Raw genomic sequence first — 23299 nt, 5'->3', positions numbered from 1 at the left:
TTGGCTGGCCACCTGACAGCTATCCGTATAAATAGCTGTCAGGCGGTGCTGTCCCGCGCGTGAGTTCTGAACAAGTTCTGTTAACTCCTGTTAAATAAAAGGTTCGTTAATTTACCTCACGCCTCGCTTCGTACTTAAAAAAAAGGAAACAAGATGCAATTCATAAATTAAAACTCTATCCAAGCAGGACACTGGCTATAAAGAGATTTGCCAAGTATTTACAGTTTCCCCTAAACTGTCACTTCCACAAGGAGAGAGAGCGAGGGAGGGAGGGAGGGATGGATGGAGAGGGCTATAAGTGTATAGTACAGGCTACTTAACTCAGCAGAGGAAATAGATGAAGTAGGTCAGTAGATGCTGATCAGGTAAACAACATGTGCAGAAAATATACAGCTGTGGGGGGACTTTAACTACCCTGACATCAACTAGGAGACACCCTGCAGAAAGCAGACCCAACTACAAAAAACTAAGAAGGAGATTAAGAAGAATTCCATGGGTAGAAATCCTAAACAGAAAAGCAACACCTGGCCAGAATTCTACAACCATTGGGAATAATGGTGGCTCACAAAACAACATCAACACTCCAGCAAGAGCTCTAGGGAACCAAGGACTAATGGAAGAGAACAGCAATATAATCTGCAAGATCAAAGCAACAACTGTGATGTTGGGGAAATAGGATGACAACTAAAAACAAGAATCCATGAGCACTGACTAGCAGTCAATTGGCAAATCCCTGATTTTGATCCCAGTGACACCAAGCAATGCTAGTTTGACTGGGTTGGAACAAAAATCATTGGCCATGCCACCACATGCTATGCACATTGTTGAAGTCTGGTATTCAACAAATAGATCACTCAGCAAACATATCGATCTGGAATCAGCCTACAAGCCTGAAAAGAGCCAGATTGATTGGACAACTAACCTATGACAGCACCAACAACCTCCTTACTTGGTGACCTTCACAGGATGTGACCATCCAGTCACGTGACCCGTCAACCACGTCACCACTCAGGATAGATAAAAGCAAATGGTAATTGAGACAAGACACTTCAACCGAAGTCCCGCTGAAGATGTTACCCAATCTGGCAATGAAACGTTTGGAAGCCGAACAGCAAGTTTGAAGAACAAACCACTACCAACAAAAAGAAAAGTATTTTAAAAAATGGAAAAAGGTGCTCATATCTAGAACAGAACTAGAGTATAGACTACTTCTTTGTAAGTTAGAAAAATGTGGTATAGATAGTATCACCATCAGATGGGTTTGTAACTGGCTAATAAACCATACTCAATGTGTAGCCCTCAACAGAACTACACCTACATGGAAGGATGCAGTAGAGTACCTCAACATTCTGTCCTTGGCCCAGTACTCTTCAAGATCTTCATGTCAAACATCCTACAGACAGACCGAATAAAAGCAGGCATCTTCAGGAACTTTAAAATCCCAAAAGCAAAACTTTATTGAGTACATTATTTTGGTACTAAAGAAAGTAAGACCAACTCTAAATTTTCCCACACAACCTTGCAGAGTTACATTGAGTTTCATCCCCTCCTCTCATGGAAGAGGTCACATTATCCAATTAGGAATGAGCCTTTTGTTTTGATAACAGTCCATGTCTTGGCCGATACCTGCAGGACTGTCCTTGACTTTCACGGTTGAAGATTGTAGTCCCCGCATTCCATCTCATCCTTCCCTCCTCCCAGTTCTTTGGCAAGTTGAAAAGCAGTAATAGAAGAAGCTTAAGCGTTTTTCGATCTTGATGCTTCATAAATGATGAAGGGATGAGGGAATAGATGGGGAACTCATCAAATTTGCAAATGACACCAAACTGGGGTGATAGCTAAAACTTTGGAAACTAGTCTCAATATTCAGAAGAATCTTGACAGACTTGTATATTGGGGCCTAGCCAACAAAATGTAATTCAGTGTTGAGAAAAGTAAGGTCCTGCATTTAGGCAGGAAAAAAGTTTCTCACAGTCATTGCTGAGGAAAGTCTTATTAGAATAATTGTCTGAACATAGAGAAGAATCTAAGGAAGGGGGAAAAAAGCCTATTCTGAACTTAGGCACCCTACTCATGGGCGGGAGTCAGAGAAAATGTAAGGAAGTCACAGTATAATTATAGGATTACATTTCGGGACACAGAGTGTAGACTGACAAAATTCTTGTGGATCTTTTCTTTGTCCACTAAGCGGTTCAAGAAGAGAGGCAGAGAAGCAGAGACCGGAGTGAGAATGAAGTGGAATCTACAAACAGCAATGGTGGGAGTCTTGAAGATATGCCCGTGGAAAGGATTTTAGAAGCTGAAATGGCAGTTGAACCAAAGTCTGAATCATACGGTGACGTGAGTGCAGAAACCTCGGTAGGTGAGATTCATGTTGGTGCTGTTCCTTAGGCTGTGAGTAACTGTGAATAATGTGAGTAACATTGAATATCCTGAATACAAACACATGAGTTAATGCACATTCAGAAAAATGACCTCTTTGGCAAGTGTACTATATAACATTTTTAACAACTGGTAATGATAGACATCTGGGGTCTTCTTATGACACACACAAGCAGAAACTTGAAAGTTAGGACAACCTAATCTGTCCTTTTTGATTTCTCTTTGTCTAAGAAAGTACTAATCTGAAGTTGCTTGCTCCACCTCTTTTTTCAGACAGATGCACACAGTGAAAATATGTTGTTTGGATTTCCTCCTGATACACTGTATTTAGCTAAGTGTTAAATTTTTAGAGCCGTGATGGTGAATCTATGGCACGCGTGACAGAGGTGGCACGTAAAGCCCTCTCTGCGGGCACACACACCATCGCCAGCTGCTCTTCTGGTTTCTGGCGCACTCATGCATGCTGGCCAGATGGTCTTCATGCATGCCAGAGCGCTGGAAACCTGAAGACAGGCGGGCCAGTGCATATGCTTTGGGTTTCCAACGGGTGTGAAGACCAGCTAACTGCCGTGTATGCGCGCGCCAGAAGCCCGAAGACCAGGTCACATGGCGCATTCTGATTTGGGCACTCAGCGCCGAAAAGGTTCACCATCACTGTTCTAGAATTTATTCACTTTATATATATACGCTTTACTAACATTGCTTGGGTTGAATTCCCAATCTCAGGAATGTTCATATGCACATGCAAATGTTTTCCTATTTATTTATTTCCTGACTTTATTATTTTTATAAGTCGTTGAAAGAGACTTCATCCTCCTATTTTCCCACAAGAACAACCCTGTGAGGTTGTTCATCATAAAACCTTAACCTCTGATCCTCTCCTCCCCTCATTGCTATTGCTAGTATGGAAACCCAGAAAAGGCATTGGCTAAATCCCTGCACAAGCACAATTCTCTCCCACGGTTAAATGGGGGATTCCTAATACTTTTGTTTTTGGAAAACATCTGGAGTTAACAGTAGCAAGGTGGGATGGGGAAATGTACTCCAGGTTATCAGAGAGTTAAGTAGAGCGTCAGGTTTGTGCCACAGAAATCAGGGTAATTCCTAGATGACATTAAATAATTATAGAATATTCCTTTTGCAGCCATATAGTGGTCTTAATGGAATGTCCATATGTAAGGTAAGACTTTCAGAATTCAGGAAGCAAAATCTGGCACACCTAACTTACAGATACAGTAGGAAGTCAAACAGCATGCATTAGAGATTTTATTCTACTTTTATTTCTTTTTGTTCTGTTTTCTATTCTATTTTAGATGCTTCTTACTCAATCTTACAAGCTAGTTTCCTTGACACTAGTTCTGCATTTTGGAAAGATCACCCATTTTTAAAGTTGCTCTCTCAAACCTTTTTAGTCTAAGCCATGAGAAATGCATCAATGATACTCTTCACTATTCTGTTCCCTAATACAGTGTTTCTCAACCTTGTCAACTTGAAGATGTCCGGACTTCAACTCCCAGAATTCCCCAGCCAGCGAATGCATTCAAGCATTCGCTGGCTGGGGAATTCTGGGAGTTGAAGTCCGGACATCTTCAAGTTGACAAGGTTGAGAAACACTGCCCTAATAAACAAACTACTGTTTTAAACATACATGTTTGGTGCCAGGGTGCGTTTTATAATCTGCTTCAGATTCTGCTCTGTTGATTGGCCACCAGTTTCATAGTCTGACCTTTAGTCTTTTCAATTGACAGAAAGGCAATTTCATTTTTTTTCTTCTTCTCTTTCCCTGGATGAGGAGATGGGGGAAAGGGGGCAGAAAATACCAATTGAAGACAAGAAGTGCCTCATTACCCTGGACTGTCCTTACTGACTCTTACAATAGATTTAAAAGGAAGAGTGTTCATTTCTAAAATCGGGCTTATAGAAAATCGTGACCCGACAAATGCACGATGTCAAAAGTGCGCCAACAACAGCGCGCCGACAGAAGCGCGATTTAAGTTAAGGTTAGGTTTAGGGTTAGGTTTAGGGTTAGGTTTAGGGTTAGGTTTAGGGTTAGGTTTAGGGTTAGGTTTAGGGTTAGGTTTAGGGTTAGGTTTAGGGTTAGGTTTAGGGTTAGGTTTAGGGTTAGGTTTAGGGTTAGGTTTAGGGTTAGGTTTAGGGTTAGGTTTAGGGTTAGGTTTAGGGTTAGGTTTAGGGTTAGGGTTAGGGTTAGGTTTAGGGTTAGGTTTAGGGTTAGGTTTAGGGTTAGGTTTAGGGTTAGGTTTAGGGTTAGGGTTAGGGTTAGGTTTAGGGTTAGGTTTAGGGTTAGGTTTAGGGTTAGGTTTAGGGTTAGGTTTAGGGTTACAGCGCGCTTCTGTCGGCGTGCTGTTGTCGGCGCGCTTCAGCGCTCATTCGTCGGCGCGATTTTGTCGGCGCGGTTTTGTCACTGCGGTTTAGTCAGGTGCGCTTTTGTCGTTCGCGCATTTGTGGTGGAACCATAGAAAATAGCCCAAACAAGGTGTTTTTGCTGACGTATGTACTTGTTTCTTCCTTAGACCAATGATCCTGTCACCAATATTTGCCATGCAGCTGATAAACAGCTCTTCACATTGGTTGAATGGGCCAAGCGGATTCCGCACTTCTCAGACCTAACATTAGAAGACCAGGTTATCCTCCTCCGAGCAGGTAATGTAGGCTTCTCTTTGCCATTGCTCTCCTTGAATGATCAACACAGCACCAGAAACTGGAAAACTTGCATGATGTACGTAGCTGTAGGTTGTAGCTGATGAATTATCCACTTGCACATTCTCTTATGAAAAGAAAACATACTTTTTTGTAAAATTTGCAAGGCATTTTGTTCTCCCAGAAGATAAAGCATCTTCCAATTCTGGGGGGAAAAAATGTGAACAGAATATGGCTAGAGACAAGGAATTGCTCAGCCCTTCAGAATTTGGGCAGATATTCAGCTTCCTCACAGATTCCTACACAGTCTTCCTACTTTGTCTGTATCTAATTTTCAGCTTAAAGGTTAGTATTTTTTAGCTGGTGGTCTGTAGAGATTCTCAGTCATCCAGGTCATGGTTTTCAGCAGATGGTAAGATTCTTTCATCCCAGATCACAAAGGGATGGGATTCTGAAACTTACCTCATGCTGCATTCCTGAAGTAAAGACAGTGGTGGGATTCAGCCACTTCGCACCTATTCGGGAGAACTGGTTCTTAACTTTCTAAGAGGTTGAGAGAACCGGTTGTTGGAAGAAATCTTCTTTTGGTTTTTTCCCCGCTTTACAGGGCTAACCCTGTAAGGAAGGCAGGAAGGAAACATTCTGATGTTGTTTCTAGCTTAATTTTTGATTGCCCTGCTTACAGAAACTACCTCTCCGGTTAACCCTTATTACATTGTAACAGCTAAGGCGAAGTGCCGATCGACCTGAGTAATGTTGAGTTGTCCACGCCCACACGGTCACATGACCACTAAGCCCTGCCTACCTACCTGGTCATTAGGACAGAGAACTGGTTGTTAGATTATTTGAATCCCACCACTGAGTAAAGCCCAAGGTGGCTTTTGGACTTGGGAATGCAAATGAGCCTCAGAGCTCAACAAGGCAGAATGGTAGGATCTGTCCTGTCGCAAAGTTGAAAGGAAGTGCTTCATCTTGCCAGAAAGAGGGTAGTGGAGCAGTTACTACCAAGGCGGTTATGAGTAATAGTGTGAACCTCTAATCTAACCCTCTAAATTCTCATTATGTATGGATGCAAGGCAGTCCTAGACTTAGAACCATTTGTTTATTGTTGGTTCGAAGTTACAGCAGCACTGAAAAATGTGACTTATTGTCAGTGGTGGGTTTCAAAAATTGTTCGAACCTACTCTGTGGGTGTGGCCTCCTTTGTGGGAGTGGCTTGCTGCCCATGTGACCGGATGGGAGTGGCTTGCCGCCCATGTGACCGGATATGAAGATGTCGACGACACTTGTCAGAACCACCTTAAATTACCTCACACACAGCACTGGCATGCATAAGAATATGATGTAAACTTGTTTTTTAAAAGGCATCTTTGGTTCGGTTTAAAACAACTTCAACACACACAATGTTCTGATTGCACCACAAACGCAGTAGTCATCCTTACCTTTCACAGAGGCACTGAGTTTTATAAATATGAGCATGATAGTGTAGAATAATCATATCCAAGGACCAGTGGTGGGTTTCAAAAATTTTTGGAACCTCTTCTGTAGGTGTGGCCTGTTTTCCGGGTCCACTAATGGAACCTCTTCTAACCGGTTCGGTAGATTTGGCGAACCGGTTCTACCGAATAGGTGCGAACTGGTAGGAACTCACCTCTGCTTATTGTTCACATATATGACCACTGCAGCATCCCTGTGGTCATGTGACCAAAATTTGGATTCTTAATTGATTCATATTTATGACTGTTGGTGTGTACCAGGGTAGGTCTATCCGCCAGGGATGCTGCAACAGTCATATGTGTGAACAAGCACAGTCAATGGGAATGTCAGATCCACTTAACAACTGTGCTTACTAATAACAATTGCAGTGGTTCACTTAACAACTGGGGCAAAACTCATTTAACAACTGTCTCACTTAGCAACAGAAATTGTGGGCTCAATTTGTGGTCATAGATCATGAACTACCTGTACTTGGAAAAAAACCATCTCCCCGATTGGATGTGATTGTACAACCTCCATGGATATTGAGATTCTGTTCATGCTGGTTGTGTCATCCACGATCTGTAGAATCACACATCAAGTAAAACTACTGTCCTTTGTGCAGTTCTTTAAAACAGGATTCTTTTACAAGCATAAGAACAATTTGATGGCCTGTTAAAAATAAATAGTTTATAGTTAAACAGTGAAACAGCTGGGAAAAGAGCTTAATTCAAACAATTCCTCAACACACAGGTTTTCAATGGTTTGTTTGTAGGTTTGCTTGTCTTCTTAGCATTGGAAAGTGACAAAACACATTTTTCTGCAATTGCATTGTGAAGTGGTAAAGCCCAATAACTTCTTTTAAACATTTACTGGTTTACTAGTATCTAGTGTCCCTACACAGACAGATATTTATTCAATAGCGAGCTATGTACTTTGAATTCCCTGCAATGATTTTGCCGTGAGATACAAACACTTTCTAAGAATGTGCAAAATGAGAAATAGGTTTTCAATATCCATGCTATTACTTCAGGATAGGGCTATCTTTTGCCTTATTACTTATTCAAAGAGCCGAGGTGGCGCAGTGGTTAAATGCAGCACTGCAGGCTACTTCAGCTGAATGCAGTTCTGCAGTTCGGCTGTTCAAATCTCACCGGCTCAGGGTTGACTCAGCCTTCCATCCTTCCGAGGTGGGTAAAATGAGGACCCGGATTGTTGTTGGGGGCAATATGCTGACTCTGTAAACCGCTTAGAGAGGGCTGAAAGCCCTATGAAGCGGTATATAAGTCTAACTGCTATTGCTATTGCTATTATTTCAATTTCTATTTTTAAAAAGGATTGCTTGTTCTTTTGCAAACAAACTGTTACACAGATGAAGTGAAATAAATAAAATTTTGCATACTCTAGTGTAGCACACATTGGTCCAGTCAAGTTAATAGCCAGATTATCAAGCCAATTTTTTTAAGACTCCAGGAAAAAAAAATGTGTATATCACTCTTATTTCCTCTTTTAGGTTGGAATGAACTGCTGATTGCATCTTTTTCCCATCGCTCTGTTTCTGTACAGGATGGTATCTTGCTGGCCACTGGCTTACATGTGCATCGGAGCAGTGCACACAGCGCTGGGGTGGGCTCCATATTCGACAGGCATGTTTTTATTCTTAATTCCAGCATTTGCATTTTCCTAGATGACTTCCAGTTAGTTTTGATGGAGTAGGAAAAGCTTAAATAAGTACTTCTGAAATCTGTAGGAACGGAATGGCTGTCTGGGTTTATGTGGGTCTAAGTGTAACTTATGTAACTTCTCTGCTCTAATTTTGTTCCCTCAAAAAAGTTTTGATTTTAAGAAATAGCCTTGGGACTCACTTACACGCCAATATATATCAAGCTGTTAGTTCCCTGGTTTGCATATTATTCTGTAGTTTCTTATAGATGACTGGTTTCTAGTATTATTTGTTGTTGTTTTTCTGCTGTAAAGATCAAGGGAAATTAAAAATAATAATAAAATGATGGTGACATTTTTAACTGACTATCCATTTCTTCTTCTTATGTCCAAGAGCATGAATGGAAATGCTCCAGCTGCTGTGAATGGAACAGCATGCATGAATGAATTTAAATTCTTTCTATTTACCGCCCATCAACTGTAGTCTGGGGCGAAAGCTCCAACTTAAGAATGCTAGTTAAATTGTCTTTATGAAAATATTAGTGGTCACTTTATTAAAACTGTACTGATTAACAAAAATATGGGATCTTATTTGTGATTATGTGTACACATTGCCTATATAAGAACATATCTCAATTGCATGTCTCCTTCCTCTATGATATGATCATTATGAGACAATGTCAAATAATAATAGATATGGTTAACACAGGTCATATACAAGAAAAGTACCGGTTATTCCTTTTTCTGATGAATGTAGTATGTTGATGTAAAGAAGATATGGGAATATTTTAGTTTTCATCTATGTAGCCTAGATAACTAGGTAGTTTATTGTAAGAAAGAGGTAATAGAGATGCAATGCATGGACATATTCTAAATGTGCAAGTGATAGAAAGGATTAATAAAGAATTATTGGCGAGATGGAATAAAAAACTGATATGGTAGGCTAAAGATATTTGATGAAATCCATGTAGAATTAACATTGCAAACATAGTAGACCAGTGTTTCTCAACCTTGGCAACTTGAAGATGTCTAGACTTCAACTCCCAGAATTCCCCAGCCAGCATTCGCTGGCTGGGGAATTCTGGGAGTTGAAGTCCAGACATCTTCAAGTTGCCAAGGTTGAGAAACACTTTAGTAGGCAATAGGAGATTGGAAGGAATGATCTGCAGCTCTAGTTGCTCAAACAGATGAAAAAGATTAACACTTTATATAAGAGTTTTTCGTTTGTGGCTTTAGTTATAGCTTTTCCTAATTTAATTCAAATGTTCCTTTAGAATTGTCCTCCTTTGGAATAAATATATAAAATAATTGGGACAAAAATATGAAAGACACTGCAAAGCAGGGGTGAAATCCAGCAGGTTCTGGCAGGTTCTGGAGAACCGGTAGTGGAAATTTTGAGTAGTTCGGAGAACTGGCAAATGTCACCTCTGGCTGGTCCCAGAGTGTGGTGGTAATGGAGATTTTGTAGTATCCTCCCCCTGCCACACCCACCAAACCACACCCACAGAAACGGTAGTAAAAAAAAAATGAATTTCACCACTGCTGTAAAGTAATGAAGGCGTGATATCACTTGACTGATATAGTTATTTGTTTATTGCATTTTGATACTGCCCCGATCTCAATAGAATCCTGGTGATGCATCACATAAAACATATTCAAACAGAATAAAAATTACACAAGAGTCTCTAAAATTGCCAGAATCATACTAAGACAGATCTAACATCTAACCTTTAACAATTCTCTTGAAAATTCTCTTTCCATCAACAGCCTAAAATCTGGCAGGAAAGGTGACATGCTGATTTGAGAGAGCCGAGGTGGCGCAGTGGTTAAATGCAGCACTGCAGGCCACTTCAGCTGACTGCAGTTCTGCAGTTCGGCTGTTCAAATCTCACCGGCTCAGGGTTGACTCAGCCTTCCATCCTTCCGAGGTGGGTAAAATGAGGACCCGGATTGTTGTTGGGGGCAATAGGCTGATTCTGTAAACTGCTTAGAGAGGGCTGAAAGCCCTACGAAGCGGTATATAAGTCTAACTGCTATTGCTATTGCTATTTCTACAAGAAGGCTGTTCCATAGAGTTGCAGACCCCCATAAAGAAGCTTCTTCCCCCTTCCCCCACGTTTCTCATAAGAGCACCCTCCTCTGAGCGAAACTGAGCGAGCGGGTTTTAATTGAAATTTTTTCAGTATCTGCATTCCAAAACATACAGGGTGTTTATCACTGCTTAGATTGAAATCCCATCTTGAAAAGAGATTTAAAAAAAAACACCCAGTACTGAACATCCATTTGCATGAAGATTACTCTGTTTTCCTGTTTTAAAAATTCAGGTTTTCCACAACCATGAAATTAGATGGGAGAACTGCTGCAAAAATGCAGTGTGACTCTAGTTGATTATAATGATGAATTGATGCTTCATTAAACAACAACAAAAATCCAGCTCCTGGTAATTCCACACTATTTAACCACAGAGTGGGACAACTTGTGGTGGCCCACTTGCCACAGGACAACTGGCTGCAGACAACTTGCCACGGGACAATTCTGCATGGGATAACTCCATATGATGTTATTGGCCATGTTTCTTTGACATTTCCAGTTTTGTGGAAATGGACAAAAATGAAAATAACGTCAAAGAAACAGTGGCGGATAACATTTATTGGGCTGAGTTGAGTAATTATGTGGAATTGCCCCATGGTGAGTTGGCTATGGCAAAATGGTTATGGTGAGTTGTCTTAGATCTACTTAACCATCAGATAGAGTAGAAGCACCAGTAATGCATACATATAATTTGATTCACTCATTCCCTTTCTTCCTTGTCTGTCTTTGCAGGGTTCTTACTGAATTGGTATCCAAAATGAAAGACATGCAGATGGACAAATCTGAACTGGGGTGCCTGCGAGCCATTGTCTTGTTCAATCCAGGTTAAGTATCGAGTCTTGGGAAGGCTGCCATCTTCCTCAGGATATTCTCATGCCTCTCTACACTCAGCTAATTTAGACATTGGCTATGCTGGATTCTGAGGAGCAGAGAGTATTTTTTTTCCTTGTGACTTTTCATAATCGATTTCTTCTTCTTTTTAATTGACTTTCAATGTTTGCCATTATCATGTTGTATTTACTGAGGCAGCAATGAACCATAAGAAACAATAAGGATAAATGTATGGAAGATGAGTTTCGAAGAAGAAAGAGTAATTAAACAGCAATAGTAGTAGCAGTTAGCAGTAGCAGTTAGACTTATATACCACTTCATAGGGCTTTCAACCCTCTCTAAGCGGTTTACAGAGTCCCCACAGTCTGGGTCCTCATTTCACCCACCTTGGAAGGATGGAAGGCTGAGTCAACCTTGAGCCGGTGAGATTAGAACCGCTGAACTGCAGATAACAGTCAGCTGAAGTGGCCTGCAGTACTGCACCTTAACCACTGCGCCACCTCGGCTCTTTAGGTGAGCCGAGGTGGCTCAGTGGTTAAATGCAGCACTGCAGGCTACTTCAGCTGACTGCAGTTCTGTAGTTCGGCTGTTCAAATCTCACCGGCTCAGGGTTGACTCAGCCTTCCATCCTTCCGAGGTGGGTAAAATGAGGACCCGGATTGTTGTTGGGGGCAATATGCTGACTCTGTAAACCGCTTAGAGAGGGCTGAAAGCCCTATGAAGCGGTATATAAGTCTAACTGCTATTGCTATTTATGGGGGTGTGGCAGAAGAAAAAAGGAGAAGAGATTATCCTTCACGAAATAGAAGGGAAAATGGGAATGCTGAGATTGTCCCAGTGTTCGGGATTAACCATGTTACAACTTCTCCAGTTGCAGCTGTTAACTATTCCATTATGTTATGAAACAGCTACATACCTTTTCATAGATTTCTTAAAATAGATAACAAAGTTTATTTATATCTCATAAAATTGTTAGATTCCCCCCCCCCACCCCCAATATAATACAAGAATCAGTATGGCTGTTCCTGATGATATTACTACTTGTCCTAAATGGTACAGCACTTACATCCCTAAGGATGATCGTGGCACGACATAACCGTGAACGTCAAAAGCGCGCTGACAACACCGCGGCGCTAAAACCGCGATGTCAAAAGCGCGCCGACAACAGCACGCCAACAACAGCGCGCCGACAGAAGCGCGATTTAACTTAAGGTAAGGTTTAGGGTTAGGTTTAGGGTAGGTTTAGGGTAGGTTTAGCGTTAGGTTTAGGGTTAGGTTTAGGGTTATTTTTAGGGTTATGTTACAGCGCGCTTCTGTCGGTGTGCTGTTGTCGGCGCGCTGTTGTCGCGCGGTTTTGACGGTGCGGTTTTGTCACCGCGCTTTAGTCACACGCGCTTTAGTCTACCGCGGTTTTGTGGTGGAACCAGGATGATTACAGCTTTTTTAAAAAAAATTGGATAGGGTTGTTTCGGGGACTGGAATATTTGTCCCCCTTTTTAATCATTTCCCCCTCTATTGTCGCTGCATCAGATGCCAAAGGCCTTTCCAGTCCCGCAGAGGTAGAACTGCTACGTGAGAAAGTTTATGCTACCCTGGAGGCATATACAAAACAGAAGTATCCTGAGCAACCTGGAAGGTAAATAGGAATTGCTTAGGCTGCTTAATGCATAATGACACTAAGATGTTACAAAATCACGTCAGCCGTGATGTTTTTGTGTCTTTAGCTTGAGCTTATGTTGAATATCGTGCTGAATATATAGAAAAAATATTGAGTCATAAACAAAATAAATGCTCTTTTTTTTCCTGTGACTGAATCTTCAACTCCATACCAAAACTGGAAACACAAAGAGAGAAAGAGGGAAGACAAGGGGTAGGTTAGGGTAAAATGGAATATGAGCTAAAATTGCCCAATTAAGGTTAATAGCAATAGCAATAGCAGTTAGACTTATATACCGCTTCATAGGGCTTTCAGCCCTCTCTAAGCGGTTTACAGAGTCAGCATATCGCCCCCACAGTCTGGGTCCTCATTTCACCCACCTCGGAAGGATGGAAGGCTGAGTCAACCTTGAGCCGGTGAGATTAGAACCGCTGAACTGCAGATAACAGTCAGCTGAAGTGGCCTGCACTACTGCACCCTAACCACTGCGCCACCTTGGCTCTTCTGTTAAAGCAGAGACTGATACTCAGTACTCTATGATAAAAAGTTAGATATAATATCAAACGTTTTAAAGCATCTTTTGTCAATATGAAATACTTCGTTTCTGTTTCCTATAATTTCACTGCATTATTTTTAAACCAAGGCATGACACAAGGAGATACGTAGTGCATTTCTTCTGGGTTTCCATTGCTCAAGAAGGGAAATCAATCATCCAAAGTGGTTTCGAGTCAGAGGCAATTATTTCCAGGGTGTTGCATTGTCTTTTTTTCAGCTGAAGTTGGCAATCAAAACTTCTCTCTATTCCTGCCACCCCTTTAAAGACCTTGTAAGGTGATTAGTGCAGTGTTTCTCAACCTTGGCCACTTGAAGATGTCCGGACTTCAACTCCCAGAATTCCCCAGCCAGCATTTGCTGGCTGGGGAATTCTGGGAGTTGAAGTCCGGACATCTTCAAGTGGCCAAGGTTGAGAAACACTGGATTAGTGTACTTACCTTAATACAAGTCCATTTTATTCCTTCTGCTCCTTCTGTTCTAATGAGTGAGAGTTTCTAAGGAAGGAGATCCTCAAAACATACTTTAACAAGATTTGGGGAGTTCTACCATGCAAGATTTGTTGCAAGTTAGCAACATTAATCTTACAACTTTTTGGCTATACATGAACTAAAAAGCACAATGACAAACAATTCTGGGGGTGGGTGGGTGGAAAAACAGCAGAAGGAGCCTCTGTGACTTAACAAAAAGCTCAGTAAATATCTAAAAATTAAAAAAAGCATATATGAGAGGTAGAAATAGAAACAGGTCACCAAGAAAAAGTCAATTTGATAGCATGAAAGGTGCCAGGAAAGCTAAATCTCAAAACAAGCTTGGCACAGGATGCTAATAATTTTTTAAAAAGGGAATTAAAGTAAAAGATTCAGTACATCAGAAGTTTGATCCGCCAGTCAGTGTCGACTGGCAACCACGTGGAGGAGAGCCTTTTCAGTAGTAGCTCCGACCCTTTGGAACGATCTCCCCGTGGAGATTCGTACCCTCACCACCCTCCAGACCTTCCGCACAGCCCTCAAGATCTGGCTATCCCGTCAGGCCTGGGAATAAAGATTGTAATTCGTCCCCACCCGAATGATGCATGTTGTTTCTATTTTTTTTAAATTATGTACTGTTTTTTATATGTCACTGTCTGTATTCTCTTCCCCACACGTTGTAAGCCGCCCTGAGTCCCCTCAGGGAAAAGGGCGGCCTATAAATAAACTTACAAATTACAAATTACAAAAAAATTGATGAAAATAGTTCAAGGATAACAGGTAATAGAAAAAAAGGCAAAACAGCTGAACTCTTTTTGTTTCATCTTTTCTGAAAAGAGGACTTGAGTTACTTTGGATAACCATAGGAGCCGAATGAAAGAGTAAGATTTCAGCTCAAGCATAGACATCACATAGAATACCTATTGACTCTGAATAAGTTCAAATTCAAATCTGCATTTTAAAATATTAAAGAAACCTGCTCATGTCTAGCTTGAATATTATCCATCGCCTTTAAAATATCCTGAATTACATACTGGTTGATTGAAGGAGAACAAAGGTTTCCAACTTCAAAGAGGCTCATTCTCAAAGAACTAAAAATCAGGCACTTTGACATTAAGGATTCAAGAGCAGGCGAAAAAATATATAAACCTATAAATATCTGTAAATAAAATGATTCAGGGGTTACTAGATGTTGACATGTCTTTGTTAAGAATTAGTGCACATCGTGTGAGACAACCCAAGAGCTTCCCCTATCTCAGGTACAAAGCCTTTACCTTCCCCTTTAACAGCAAATCATTGTCCCGTGGCACGACAAAACCACGCTGGTCAAAATCGCGGCGATAAAATCGCGGTGTTAAAGCCTCGATGTCATCACCGCGCGTCATCACCGCCGCGACAACAGCGCGGCAACATAAGGGCGCTTTAAAACGGTGCCGCGGCAGAAAGCCTATTTCATTTAAGGTAAGCGTTAGGATTAGGTTTAGGGGTTTGTTTTAGGGTTAGGTTTAGGGTTAGGTTTAAGGTTAGGTTTAGGGTTAGGGTTAGGTTTAGCGTTAGGTTTAGCGTTAGGTTTAGCATTAGGGTTAGGTTTAGGGTTAGGTTTAGGGCTAGGTTTAGCGTTAGGTTTAGGGTAGTGAGTGCTTGGGAATGCACGATTTTGCCCTCCGCGATTATGTCATCGCGGTAGGGTCGCGTTTTTCCTTAGTGCTTAGAATGGCATGAATTAGTCTTCGCGCTTATGTCTCCGTGCAGAAGGGCTTCGCAGATTTGTGGTGGAACCCACTGTCCATCAGCCAAACTAACAAATGTTTGCTTAACTGGCCTCAAGCCAGAAAATGTTTGTGGGTCATTTGCAACATGTTGACTCGCCCCACTTTCCAACAACCAAGTGTTTCTGGTGTTTTCAGACGCTGTGGCTGCCAGGGAAAAAGATGAAGAACCACTCCTCATGTGTTGAGTAGCCGTACGTCCTGGTCTCGCTGCTCCTCTGTTTCTCCTCTCAGGGCAGGGTCTCTGGAGGTGATCTGTAGAACCACGCGTGAAGCAACTTTCACTGTGTAAACAGTCTCAGCTGTTCTGCTTGCATCTTGAGATGTTGCAGATGTTGGTTCCACCACAAAACCGTGGTAGACAAAAGCGCGCTCAACGAAAGCGCGTACGTGACGTCATCACAGTGCGACGAAAACATCGCGCTGTGATCGATAAATGTAAAAATAAAGCGAAAACCTTACCCTAATCCCCCCAAACCTAACCCTAACCCTAACCCTAACCCTAACCCTAAACCTAACCCTTAACCTAACCCTAAATCTAACCCTAAACCTAACCGTTAACCTAACACTAAACCTAACGCTAACCCTTAACCTAACGCTAAACGTAACCCTAACGCTGTAAACCTAACCCTAACCCTTAACCTAACCCTAACCCTAACCCTAACCCTAACCCTAACCCTAACCCTAACCCTAACCCTAACCCTAACCCTAACCCTAACCCTAACCCTAACCCTAACCCTAACCCTAACCCTAACCCTTACCTTTATGTGAATCGGCTTGCTTTAATTTTATTTTTATTTCAATTTTTAATTTTTTTCGTCGCGCTGTGATGACGTCAAATGCGCACTTTCGTCGAGCGCGCTTTTGTGGACCGCGGTTTTGACGGGTCACGGCAGATGTTGGCCTGTTGCTGAGCATTATCTCCTTTCTTTCCTGGCCGCCTTTCAAGACGTTTCGGTTCTTCCTCCAGCAATCGGTCAAATATGTCATGGTTTAAGTCCCTCTTTTGCATAGACTCTGGGCTAGTCACACAAATGTCCCATGAAGTCTCCAATGAACTGAGCACCACATACATCTTGTGTGCCTCAGTAAACATCATTCCTCTTTCCTCTAACTCCAGGGATGTCTTTCTCATAGCCTGCAGATATGTGGACATGCTCTCCCATGGCTTCAGTTGTGCTTTTTACAGTCTCCTTGTCAGCAACACTTTACTGCCCGCAGTCTCTCTAACATAAACACTGCGCAAAGCCTCCCAGAACTCTTTCGCAGATTGGAGGCACCTCACGTGTATCAGCCGGCTGTCCTCTAAAGCCAGGATTAAGCTGGCTAATGCCTTTTCATTTCTTCTCTGGTCCCCATCATCCAGGACTGCTGGAGGATTAGTAACTATCATCCACAACTCCTCCCTTTGCAGGTACCTCTCCATCTTTACACTCCAGGAAAGGTAGCTTGTCTCATTCAGTCAAGACATCACAAAACCTCCTCCCATTACGCTGATGGAATCCATGTTGCCTGTTTATGTTACAAGCACCAACCACTAACAAACCACGATGCACAGCCCCTCTGGCTCTGGTGCAAGCTCTCAGTGGGTTAGTCTTCTCTCTGGTTTCTCTAGTCACTCTGGTGTTCTTTCTGGACTGGATCCTTAACCTGTCAGAGTGTGCACAGTGTGACTATGTGAGACAACCCAGGAGCAAATACAGTAAACAGAGGTAAATAGTGGTTTTATCTACAAAGAATATATACATACATGTACTTTAGTCAGACCTCAGACAAACAACAATCAGCAATTATAGCACAGAAGCACACATGGAGAGAGAGATATGACCCAACAGGGCCTCTTCTTATTACAGGCTCTTAAAGTGATATCAGCTCAAACACCTCGCTGATTCATTCCCAGTATTATATCATTGTAGCAGCTTTTCAGCTGTTAAATTACCCTAACAATTAGTCTCATCAGACTAACCTAATCTCAATTTTTGAACTTGGCAAACAGCCAGGAAATACATTCAGTAGTAACTTAGGGTACTTTGGCTGGCTCTAGAAATCTAAATGCATTCAAGGTCAGTCCATATTTCCTGACTATTCTGTTGTCCAACTGAGACTCAGATCCTGCCTTTTAATCATCTAATTGAAATGATCAAGTGGAACACGTCCTCCACTCCAGGAAGACTAAACCAATCTAGTACTTTATCTTTTTCTGGAGGGCTTTATCTTTTTCTCTGTAACTTGCTATCTTTCGCCATCTTCCCAGAGTAGCTAGCGTACGGCTTCTTTTCTCGTGGTTTCATTTTGAACATATCCAAAGAGGACTTGAGTTTTTCCTTCACATGGTTCATTAACTTCCACTCATTTTGAAGTTGAGCTTTCCTGACACCATCTCTGCAAATTTGGACTACTTCTGTGTGTTGTTTGATGACCTTTTTTCCTTACCTATATGCGTGTCATTTTAAATCAGATTTTCATCAGATTTTTTGGCAGAGATACACTGGCTTGTTGAATATTGGATTTGAGAAAGATTTTGCTTTTAGCATCTTCATTTTAAGGAACTCTTTGACCTATTTTTCTTATAACTTCTCGGGCCATTGAATCTTATATAGACAGAAAATGATTTGGAGCTGATTTTCATGACCATCTTTTTCCAGTACACGTACTGGTCCATTTCTAGAAGGCAAGAATGCGCGGCATCATCCTGTACTACTACTGTTACTATTGTGTGATTTATCAGTAACCAAGGTACTCACCAAGCGAGGAATGGCTGTATATGATAAAACAGTGGAAGACTGATATAGTCTGGTTTAGTTCAATCTTTTAAAGTGCAATTGGATTTGGATTTGGATTTATTACATTTATATGCTGCCCTTTTCCCCGAAGGGGACTCAGGGCGGCTCACAATTCAGTCAGGGAAGGGCGTACAGACAGGGGGATAAAAAGACGAGACATAACAATACAATATTTAAAAACACACAACAACCATACCATTCGAGAAGGGGGGCAAAAACTCTTTAGCAAGTAGTCAGACACTTTTTTCCTTCTAGCCCAAGGAATAGAAAAATTGTCATACTTGCGGTGTTTACTCCCTGCACAGGTAAAGAAATGGGTAGATCCACCAATGAGAGTTTAATTAATTAGATGTACACTCTGCCTTTCAAAGCAATATATATAGTGTTCTCGCCTCCTGTTTTCCCCATAACAAGTCTATGACATGGGTTAGAATGAGATAAAGCAACACCAAGACTTTCATGCCTAGGGGAGGACTAAAATTGAGTTTGAGTTTGAGTTTATTGGTCTTGTATGCTGCCCACTCCCGAAGGACTCCGGGCGGCTTACAATAAACAAGGGAAGGGGATAAATAAACAAAACAACACTTTAAAATACACAACATTCACAGTTACTGTGGGGCTGGATATTTCACAAGCCCCCCCGGCCTGCTGGAGCAGCCAGGACTTGGTGGCTTTGCAGAAGGCCGGGAGGGTAGTAAGGGTCCGGATCTCCACGGGGAGGTCGTTCCAAAGGGCCGGAGCTGCAACAGAGAAGGCTCTTCCCCAGGGAGTCGCCAGCCGACATTGGCTGGCAGATGGAATCCGGAGGAGACCTAACCTGTGAGATCTAATCGGTCTATGGGAGGTAATCGGCAGGAGGCGGTCTCTCAGGTACCCAGGTCCGATGCCATGTAGGGCTTTATAGGTGACGACCAGCACCTTGAAGCGGGTCCGGAGACTAATGGGTAGCCAGTGCAGCTCGCGGAGGATAGGTGTGATGTGGGTGTACCTGGGTGCACCCACAATCGCTCGCGCGGCTGCGTTCTGGACTAACTGAACTCTTCGAACACTCTTCAAGGGCAGCCCCATGTAGAGCGCGTGCCTGGTATCCTGATTTATAATCCAGCAACCCAGATAGAATATCAGGTTGCCACTGGGGTCAAAGCAGAATAATGGACTTAAATACAGACAGGGATTTCTGTAGCCAGCCATTTCAGCCAGGCGTTGTAGTGCTGCAAAGTGGAAAATGTTCTGAGAGCTAGTTTTAAATAGAATACAAAAAGTGGGGAAGAGTGAGAGATGAGTATAAATGTGGCTTGATGTGGGTTACTACTCCAGTGTATTTGGCCCTGAAAAGTTATCTAGGAAAAAAATACAGTTCTTAGCTTGAAAGAGAATCCTCGCAAGCTTTTACAATTTTTATGTTGTCCTATTCTGCCATCTGCTGGACAATATTTAGATTGCTAAAATAAAAACAAACTTTTCCTGAATTATTTTAAAATCCCTTTTGTGTTCATCTCTTTTTTTGAACAACAATATTTTAAACCAGCTTAATACTTCTTGTTCAATATGCATAATTAACAGAGTACAGAGATGACTTACAGAGAAAAGAGACCTCTAACCGAAGGAAATACTGGCATTTGCAATGTATTCCCATAGCATTTCAGTGTTCAATTTTAATTGTACTATGACAAATTTAGTAATAGATAGAAGGGGGAAAGATAATAATGAATTTTACACATATATAAACACACAACATACCTGCAATTCCATTAAAGAATTTTTAAAAGGAAGATAACTAATACACATGAATATAAAGTAAGAAAAAGAAATCAAGGAGAAAGTTTAAAAGGCTAGAAAGAAAAATAGAAAATAAGGAAAAAAGATATAAAGCAGTAGTTTCTAATCTTTTTTTACAGCAACTATAAACACAATTATAAATTTATCATACTCTATCGTTACAACATAACTCTCATCTTTCTTTAATCTAATTAGCAATAATAATTAGCAATTTCCAATTAGCATTAAAAGTACATATTGTCTTTTCTCTAATTAAATATGTCAATTTAGCCATTTCAGCAACTCCCATTATCTTTACCAACAATTCCTTCATTGTGGGTAATGCCAATTTTTTCCATATTTGTACAAATAATAATCATGTACAAAAATAATGTTTCAAAAATGTTTCTCCAACTGCTTGTCCATCAAACTCAAGACCTCTGGCTTCAATTGTATATCCTCCTTTAAAATCCTCTGAATCAACGTATCTGAATTAAAAAAAAAATGTAGCTTTTTTACCCATCCACTGAACATAATAAAATGATATGTCCTTCCTTGTTATTCACATTTCCAACATATATATTTCTAGACAATTTCTCTGAGGATATGTACTGACAGTGAACAATTTTATAAATTACAAAAAATAATTCTATTAAAAAATCTCTTTAAGGTTACAACACAGTATCTAAAAACAGTTTTAAACACAAGTTTTAAGAACGTTTTAAATGTAATGAAAAGCAAAAGGGTGATAAAAACTTTGATTTTAGAAAGTTACAAATGGACTAAGGATCCAGATAAATTTAAAATAAGTTTTTTTGAATTAATTATAATTTCCCTGTAGATAAATGCAGTTGTTTTGAATTTAAAAAGAAAAAAAACCGTAACAACATTTTAAAATTTGAGCATTAGAGGGAACTAAATATTACAATTAAAAAGAACACATAAACTTGACTTATAATTACAGAATGAAGCAAAATATTCTAATATTAGGCAAATTGAAGGATATTTCTGAATGGACTCTGAAGGTTACTAGTGTCAACAGAGGCATCTGCCTCTATGAAGAGATTGCATTTAAAAATCTTATGGAAGAGGAACAAGTTCTGCCTGACAAGACTGAGTTGAAAGTGTATTTACAAATTTATTGATTTATTTAGCATATGACAATGTTACATTAACCGGGAGACTACAATGTTAATGCAGAGTACTAGTTTAGCTAGCCCTGTTTGGTTCCCACTCATGTGCTTCCCAAGGTGTGCCACATGAGGGCGAGCTGGCTCCACCAGAAAGAAAGACATGTGGCTTTCCTGCAGCAGCAGCATCTAAGGCCCACTCCCTCCACTAAAGCTGCTTCACCAACAGGCATCGCAACCTGGAAGGTTCAGCATCAGTAGGATTCTAACTGTCTGCACGGGTTCCACCACAAATGCGCGAACGACAAAAGCGCGCCTGACTAAACCGCGGTGACAAAACCGCGCCGACAAAACCGCGCCGACGAATGAGCGCTGAAGCACGCTGACAACAGTGCGCCGACAGAAGCGCGGTGTAACCTAACCCTAAACCTAACCCTAAACCTAACCCTAAACCTAACCCTAAACCTAACCCTAACCCTAACCCTAAACCTAACCCTAAACCTAACCCTAAACCTAACCCTAAACCTAACCCTAACCCTAACCCTAAACCTAACCCTAAACCTAACCCTAAACCTAACCCTAAACCTAAACCTAACCCTAACCCTAACCCTAACCCTAACCCTAACCCTAACCCTAACCCTAACCCTAACCCTAAACCTAACCCTAAACCTAACCCTAAACCTAACCCTAAACCTAACCCTAAACCTAACCCTAAACCTAACCCTAAACCTAACCCTAAACTTAACCCTAAACCTAACCCTAAACCTAACCCTAAACCTTACCTTAACTTAAATCGTGCTTCTGTCGGCCCGTTGTTGTCGACGCGCTTTTGACATTGCGGTTTTGTCAGCGCGCTTTTGACGTTCACGCTTTTGTCGGGTCACGGTCTGCACGAAGTGCCATCTCTTCACTCCACCAAATTGGTACCTATTTATTTACTCATGTGCAGCATGCTAGGAGGGCAGAAGCTGAGCCTGAGTGATAGGAGCTCACCACACCATACAGTGCAAGGATTTAAACCACTGGAGCAAAGATGATCTCCAGCATCATTAAGCCACCATGCCTCCCCTATTTATAAATGACAGGCTACAAAGATGTTACACTAAACATATAAAAGAGGTCTAATATCTTCATTAAAAGCAATATACAAAGGATGCTGAAATAATATCTCAAGAGAGAGGTATGATAATTTTCCTATATTGGATTTGCAAAATAGTTATCGTTTAAAGTTTTGAAGACTCTTGAGGGAAGGGACAAAGAAATAATGAAAAGAGAATTTTATATCATTATTTTTTTTGTTGACCACTAAAGATCAAGGCTGTTAGAAATAAAAGAAATATAAAGTTAGTTCATTTGATCAAGGCTAAAATTCCTCATAACTCTTAGAATGACTGAAAGGCCTGAAATGACAATGAATTATGGATTTGTTTATAGTTAAGAGATGTTATATGGGAAGAAGATATCATTTCTGCATTGTTAAAAGGAGCTGATAGATTATTAGAATTATTTATGGTTGTTGGGATGTCACTTCTTTATTACTTTTTTCCTTCATATCCTTTTGTTTTTCTCTTTTTTTCTTTTGTGCACCTTCCATTCCTTTTTATAGTTATACCTTTTTAATCTGTATTGAAGTTTTACTTGTCATTATAATCTTTAATAAAGTATACATATGTGTGTGTGTTCATAATACACACAAACAAACAATTCTCTCTCTCTCTCTCTCTCTCTCTCTCTCTCTCTCTCTCTCTCTCTCTCTCTCTCTCTTATCAATGGCATCCAAAGGACAACCAGTTTTAACAATGTCAGGTATCTTAGCACTTGCATGCAGACTTCTGCTGGCTTGCTTCCAACCCAATTCAGAAAAAGTGTGACCCGTCAAAACCGCGCTCGACTAAACCGCGGCTGATTAAACCGCGTCGCTGACGTCATCAACAGGGTGACAACAGCCAGCGCAGAGAAAGAAGGGTGCTTTAAATAGCGCTTTGAAAGCAAGCCGATTCAACTTAAGGTAAGGGTTAGGTTTAGGGTTAGGTTTAGAGTTAGGTTTAGGGTTAGGTTTAGGGTTAGGTTAAGGGTTAGG

At 41.0% G+C, this 23299-nt stretch overlaps 1 protein-coding gene across 1 annotated transcript in view; it reads left to right on the top strand.

The window, feature by feature from the left end:
• Nucleotides 1-23299, top strand: part of RXRG (retinoid X receptor gamma) — a 43174-nt gene that overhangs the window by 18707 nt on the left and 1168 nt on the right. The window contains exons 5-9 of the mRNA XM_087726367.1: nt 2189-2358; nt 4914-5043; nt 8030-8162; nt 11002-11093; nt 12631-12736. Coding sequence (XP_087582493.1) covers nt 2189-2358; nt 4914-5043; nt 8030-8162; nt 11002-11093; nt 12631-12736 — 631 coding nt within the window. The remainder of the gene's footprint in view (nt 1-2188; nt 2359-4913; nt 5044-8029; nt 8163-11001; nt 11094-12630; nt 12737-23299) is intronic.

The sequence above is a fragment of the Thamnophis sirtalis genome, unplaced genomic scaffold (assembly GCF_051295495.1).
Source record: "Thamnophis sirtalis isolate CommonGarterSnake01/CBP01778 unplaced genomic scaffold, rThaSir2_p1.2 scaffold_12, whole genome shotgun sequence".
Taxonomy (NCBI): Eukaryota; Metazoa; Chordata; class Lepidosauria; order Squamata; family Natricidae; genus Thamnophis; species Thamnophis sirtalis.
Note: the sequence above shows the minus strand (reverse complement) of the source record. Positions and strands in the feature narration are given on the sequence as shown.